At 66.0% G+C, this 6176-nt stretch overlaps 1 protein-coding gene across 2 annotated transcripts; it reads right to left on the bottom strand.

Moving 5' to 3' along the window:
- Positions 1-77: 77 nt before the first annotated feature.
- Positions 78-4384, bottom strand: CCNB3 (cyclin B3). 2 transcript variants are annotated; one of them, XM_070760090.1, is made up of 13 exons: positions 4368-4384; positions 3676-3745; positions 3477-3595; positions 3221-3304; positions 2998-3116; positions 2591-2699; positions 2222-2320; positions 2011-2103; positions 1707-1844; positions 1187-1342; positions 900-1049; positions 530-660; positions 78-370 (listed from the first exon to the last, which is right to left on the bottom strand). In XM_070760090.1, exons 3-13 carry the CDS (start codon positions 3564-3566, stop codon positions 298-300), a joined length of 1242 nt encoding a protein of 413 aa, XP_070616191.1. In that variant the 5' UTR covers positions 3567-3595; positions 3676-3745; positions 4368-4384; the 3' UTR covers positions 78-297. The 2 variants fall into 2 exon arrangements, with proteins under 2 accessions (XP_070616191.1, XP_070616193.1); XM_070760092.1 differs by lacking the exon at positions 4368-4384 and adding an exon at positions 3975-3991.
- Between the last annotated feature and the right edge of the window lie 1792 nt (positions 4385-6176).

Genomic DNA, 6176 nt, shown 5'->3' with positions numbered 1-6176 from the left:
CAGGCCTTGCCCCACTGAGGGGGGGGGAGAAGTGGGGGCCTCTGGAGGTGCCCATTGAAGGCAGACAGGGGGACGGCTGCGCTCACATTCTTTTATTGAAAGCTTGTTATTTTGCCCACCCAATTCCCTCCCCCTCCTCCCCCCCTCCTCCCCCCTCACAAAAACAGGCTTCATTTTTTCCCCCCCTTTGTCATTAAAAAACTATTTACAGGCTTCACAGGCGGAACTTCTATTTACAGGGTGCGGGGGCTCCAAGGTCCGGCCAGGAGAGAGACGCCCTGACCTGCAGCACCGGGGCTAGCTCTGCTGCAGGGCCTCCTCCAGCGCCCGCATGCTCACCAGCTCCATCTGGGCCACCTCGAAGAAGACCCTGCAAGCCAAGGCCAGATGGGGGGCATCAGGCAAGGGCGGGAGGGAAAGAGGCCCCAACCTCCAGGGTACAAAGGCAGCTCCCCCTGCAGGTGCTCCCACTCCCCCGAAATCCCCCCACCCCACCCCACTCCTGGAAGAGAGGGGTCCAAGCACTCACCGGTGGGAGTATTTGTTGCGCACGGCCTTCAGCCGGTCATCCTGGCCACAGACCAGCAGGAAGTTGAGCCTCCGGACCAGAGGGAGAAGGTCGGGCACCCGGTAGCCGCTGTAGTGCTGCAGTGTTGGGTTCTGCCAAAGCAGGAGGGGGTGGGTGGGCGGGCGGGCATGGCAGGCCCAGGTGTGGCCGCTTCAGGCACGCCCAGGTGTGGCCCTGACAGGTGACCCTGGCAAGAAGCAGGAGGGACCCCTGCCCTGGATGCTGGCCCCCTTTCCCGCCTGCCTTCCTCCCTGTTCCCTCAGCCCAGGAGCCCCCTGCCCGTCTCGGCCAACCCCTCCCCCCATGGGAGCTGTGGGCAGGGGGTCCTCACCCATCCGCCGAGGTTCTTCATGACAAGGGCCAGCAGGAGGCAGCTGGCAGCCAGGCGGGAAGCCCCCTCCTGCACAAAGGCATAGTCCTGCAGGGTCAGCTCGCAGATGAAGCGGGCCAGGGTCAGCGTCTCCATGGTGGCCCGGGCACACTGGGAGGAAGAGCCGCCTGTGAGTGGCACGGACCCCCCTCCCCACAAAGCCCCCCCCCATCTGCCTCTCTGGCCAGCAGGGATGGGGCAGCTCTGTCCTCCGCTCCTGGCCCATCGTCCCCCATCCCCCCGCTGACCTTGGCAAAGCGCCGGAGGAAGCGGTAGGCGATGGGGATGTTGATGTCGAAGTGGAGGGTCTGCAGGATACCCCTCTCCATGTCCAGCAGCTCCTCCCGCTGGTAGGCATCATCGCAGATGTACAGGAAGTCATCCAAGCAGGGGGGGCAGCGCTCCTGCCGAGAGGGAGCTTGAGCAGAAGGCCGGGGGCTGCCCTGGAGGGTTTGGCCCCCTTCCCCAGGTGGACAGGGCTCTGAGCCAGGGTCCCCAAGCTGGGCAGTTTTAAGACTCGAGGACTTCCAGAATTCTCCAGCCAGGACAGCCTGGGGCGCCCTCTCCTGCGTGGGGCTTCCACATCCCCCTGAAGGGGCAGAAAACGAGGGACCCCATTCAACAGGACCCCTCGCCACCCTACGAGGCCCTGAAGAGGACCCCTTGCAGGAAACACCCGGAGGAAATCGCCAGGCACACGGACTGGAGCTCCCTTGCAAAGGTCCCCAGGGCCTCTCCTGACCCACAGCTGGGGGGAGGGGGGCTCACCTCAAACTTGGAGGCAATGAGGATGGTGGTGGAGCCGATCAGCTGCAACTTGTCCCTCATGGCCTCCACCTGGACCAGGTAGTGGTCCATCAGTTTGACCGCCAGGTAGAGGGTCTCGTGGGTGAGCTCAAAGTTCTCCTGTGGGTGCAAAGTGGGGCTGACGGAGGGCAACGTCTCCTCCCTCCCAGGACCCCCTCCCAGGGCACCGCGGGGGACCCCCGATCTCCAGGCAGGCAGGGCTGCAAGGGAGGGGGCAGCACCCTCGGCACCCCACCCCCCAGCCTTGCCCCCCAGCCGCTCCCACCTGCACCTCCACCATCCAGTCCACCAGGATGGCCCGCATATCCGTGGTGATGTCCGGCTGGCTCTTCATGTAGTCCTGGAGCAGGAAGCTCTTCTGGAAAAGGACGGGGGAGCTGAGGGAGGGAAGCCCCCAGGAAGCCCCTCTGCCCCAGCGGGCTCAGAGGGAAAGCGCCCGCTGCCCCGGCCAGGCCCAGTGGGAGGGGACGCGGCACCTCTCGCTCCTGCATGTACTCAAAGATGTCCTTGGCGTACTCGGCACTGGCATAGGGGTCGTCCAGCTGCCCCTTGTCCACGTCCTCTGCTGGAGCCACCTGGACAAGAGAGGCTTCTTTCAACGGTGCCCCGGCTGGGGTGGGGAATGGGGGGCAGCCCCTGGCATGCGGCCCCCGGCCCTCCACAAGCGCCCACTCCCTCCCCGTGTGCCAGGCCAGCCCCTAGGCAGGGAGCGAGTCTCGGCCTGCTACCGTTACTCGGGGGGGGGGGGGCAGCCTGAGCCCGGTGCCATAGGTGCCAGGACTGCGCTGTGGCCCAGAGACCGTGCCCCCCCCCCCGAGGGACCCACGAACGCACAGCTTCCCTACCAGTTCTGCTGCTGCTACCACCTCCACCACCACCGGTGGGTCGACCTTCTCCTTGACCACATGGCTCAGCTTAGCCGGACTGTCCTGGGAGGGTGCTTTGTCCAGGGACCTGGAAGAGGCAGCTGGGGTTAGAAATCGGGGGGGGGGGGGGGCGCTGGAGGCGAGGAATTGGGAGAATCCCTGGCCTTCCCACTCTGGGACCTGGCTGGCCTGGCCGATGGAGCTCTGCCAAAGTTCAAGGTGAGGATGGAGTGGCAGCCGTGCCAGCGTGGCTTTTGCTGGGAGAGGCCACCGAAGTTGCCACCCTTGCGCAAAGGCACATGGACGCCCCCAGAGACCGAAGGGGCCACAGGGACAGTGCCCCCCCCCCCGGAAAGTCACGTGGGCAGCGGCGGCACAGCCCTCACTTCCTCAGGTAGCTGTGGTTGTGCTTGGCCACACTGGGCGCAGTGGATCCCTTGGAGGCCTTCTTGGCAATCGCCCTCTCCGGCTCCTTCTTGCCCCCACAGCCCGGGGCCTGGTGAGCCTGTCAGGGGAGACCCAGAAGAAGCGCTCAGCGCCCCCCCCCCCCGACCCTGCGCGGCACCTCCCAGAACGGCTGGGCGACCCCTCCCCTTCCCGGCTCCTTACGTTGGTGAGGTCGCCAAAGGCCGATCGCTTCCTGGGCGCCCCCTGGGGCGAAGTGGGGGACCGCTTGGCCTGAGAGATCTCCTCCTGGAAGCGAAGGGGGCCCGGAGGCCGCTCAGCGCCCGCCCTGGCTCTGCGCTGACCCCCCCCCCCCCTCTACCGCCCCCCCCCCCGTTCCGCCTCTGCCGGGAGAGAGGCCGCGGGCGCCTTCCCTGGACGGGGCGGCCCGGGTCCATGCGGCAGGGGCGGCGAGGCTCACCTTGTCCGACGGCGCCTTTTCCAGCGCGGCCCCTCGGCCGGATCGGGCCTGTCTGCCTGCCGAGGCCTTGGAGCTGCGCGCGGGGGGCATCGTGCCTGGCGGGGGCTCCGGTCGCGGGGCTGCGGGAGGGGCGGGAGAGCGGCTGGGACCGGGGGGCGCGATCCGGGGCCCCCTTCCAGCCCCCTCGGCCGAGCCTCACCTGGAGCCGAAGCCGCTGCCGAGACCCGCCGCCTCCTTCCGCTTCGCCCGCTTCGCCTTCGCCTCCTTCGCTGCACAAAATGCGGATTTGAAAATTGCTACATTTGTAAAGAGCGGACGTCATTGGCCCGCGGCAGCCAATCCCGGACCCGGAGAGAATGCAGTTGCTAGGGGCGGGGCCTAAGGATTTTTTAAAACCGGAGCCCGGCAGCCAATGGAGAAGGGGGCGTGGCTGGGCCGAGAGGGGGCGGAGTGACCTGGCCTTAAAGGGCCGGCAGCCCTGGGAGGCGCCGCACCGACCTCGGGGGGTCTCGGGGGGTCTCCCGGCCCGGCTGCGTGGGGGCGGGGAGGTTGTGGCCGCCGCGTCGCCCAACAGCGGCTCTCTTCCGGCCAGGGCAGAGCGGAGGCCGTTGGAGCCGCGAGCGCCCCGGGAAAGCTGCCGACGCCCCGCGACCCCCGCCGGAGCCGCCCGGGAAGGGGGGAGGGGGAGGAGGGGAGGGGGCGCGCGGTGCCAGGCGAGGGATTCTGCAAGGGCGGCGCCCGCCAAGCACAACAATGCGGCTGCTGGTTTGGGCCTTTTGCTGATTCGGATGCAAAAATTCTCGGAACGGGTTCAAGCCCCGCTGCCCGCCAGCCCAGCAGGGCAGCAACGGTGCGCCCCCCCCCCCTGGGGTCCTCCTGCCGGCTACAGACCACTGCGGTGACCTCCTCCTGCGCAGCCCCGGCGCCTCTTCCCCGGGCGGCCGGTGATAAGACGTCCCGGGCCAGGTCAGGGTGACCCTTGCTGGGGCTCTCCCGCAAAAGTCAAGGCCTGTGGGTCAAAGCGCACGTGGGAGGGAGGGAGGGAGGGAGGGAGGGAAAGCTTCACCCACCTTCCCATCACCAGCCTCCCCCACAAAACCCCGAAGGGCTCAGAGCGGCTTGCAAAATGATAATACAAGTACAAAAGGTACCAAGCGGTGAGAGAAGTGGAACAGAATGTCTGAAACTGACCCCATGATAAAACCCAGTTATTATAAAAATTCATAATCCTACACCATTCATAACCCCCCAGGCCTGCGGGCAGAGCCAGGTCTTCGTGGCCCCAGAGAAGGGGTGGGAGCAGTACGGATGTTGGGGGGAGAGGGGAGTTGGTTCCATAGAGCAGGGGGGCAGCCACAGAGAAGGCCCTCCCCCACGGTCCCACCAACCTGCTGCCAATTTGTGACCTGGCAGCCTGGGTCAATGGAAGCGGCTGTGGCCCAGGCTTGCCATGCCCCCCCCCCCCAGGCCGGTTCCCTCGGTGGTTTTTGCTTTTTGCAGCCTGAGTGAACTGGCAGTAAAAGAGCCCGGAACCCACTTGCCCCCACAGGAAGGCCGGGGTGATGGGCAGGATCTCTCTGGGGCTCCGTGTCCTTTTCCCAGTCCAGGTGAGGATCAGCCTCCCCAGGTGAGGCTCCTCTTGAAAGCCTGTGTGCTGGGCCTCCACCCTAAAAAAGACATTTTCTGATTGGCTGCCAGGCCCCACCCCCTTCAGGGACCCTCTTGTGGGCCTTGAGAATCAGCCGGATTGGTGAGATTGGGCAGACTGGAAAATGAAGAAGCAAAGGAGGGAGCCCTGGGGACTCGCCCCCCCTGCCCCCCCTGCCCCCCCTCGAAACCTCCAGGAGGTCTTTCACTGCCACCTTCCTTGGACGACAAGGTCGCCTGCCTGCCCAGAACAGCTGCCACTCTGCCACTCAGCTGCCATGGACGTGACTTTGAATGTGAGCCCCAGTGCGTGTGCGTGCGTGTGTGTATGTGTGTGTGTGTATACCCACTCGTGTGTGCCAGACTCAACTGCCCCCCCCCCATGAAGTGCTTAGGAAGCTCGCCCAAGTATTGCTGAGCTCACCATTGAGGGGCTCTGGCGGAAGAGGGCAGCTGGCCGAGTCCTGCCCGGTGGTCTTCGGAGCAGACCTGAGCAGGGGGGTGGGGAGGGGGAGCCGCTCTGAGGATCAAACGGGGTGGGGGCCAAACAGATTTCTGGCCTAGGCTTCCAAATCAGTAGGGAGGGGGCGGGAAGGCCAACTGGAGCAAAGGGCCCAGGGCAGTGGCCACTTGCATGTTGCAACAAGGAACAGCTGGAAACATTGGTGTATGCAGAGCAGGAGGAAGAGGAAGACCAAGCAGTGGAGAGACCCTCCAGGAGTCCCCTTCTTCCCATGGCCACCCCTGCAGCCCCACGTGGCCCCCAAGGCAGCTGCCTGGGCCCGCTTTGCCTCCGCATCAAGGGGCGCCTTTCGAACCGGGGGAGGGGCGATGGGCCAGCCCTCCTGGAAAGGTCCCCATCTCTGGGCCGGAATGGCTTCCCACAGAAGCTGCCTACCTCCTTCCTCCTCTGCAGAGCCACCCACCTGGATCCAGACATGGGAGGGGGAGGCTTCCATGGGCTGGCCTCGGAGCCTGCCCCCCCTTCTGCTGCATGAGCTGGGCTGGAGGAGGGTCTCCTCCTGCAGGTCTCCCAGGCAACCAGGGAGGGCT

This window comes from Erythrolamprus reginae, chromosome 8, assembly GCF_031021105.1.
Source record: "Erythrolamprus reginae isolate rEryReg1 chromosome 8, rEryReg1.hap1, whole genome shotgun sequence".
NCBI lineage: Eukaryota > Metazoa > Chordata > Lepidosauria > Squamata > Dipsadidae > Erythrolamprus > Erythrolamprus reginae.
Note: the sequence above shows the minus strand (reverse complement) of the source record. Positions and strands in the feature narration are given on the sequence as shown.

Excerpts from the sequence above, each read along its gene's own strand:
- CCNB3 (XM_070760090.1), bottom strand. The coding sequence starts at position 3,566 with ATGCCCCCCGCGCGCAGCTCCAAGGCCTCGGCAGGCAGACAGGCCCGA. Across the intron at positions 3,117-3,220 it reads CCTTTGGCGACCTCACCAAC|GCTCACCAGGCCCCGGGCTG; the intron begins GTAAGGAGCCGG and ends CTCCCCTGACAG. Across the intron at positions 2,321-2,590 it reads TGGTAGCAGCAGCAGAACTG|GTGGCTCCAGCAGAGGACGT; the intron begins GTAGGGAAGCTG and ends TCTCTTGTCCAG.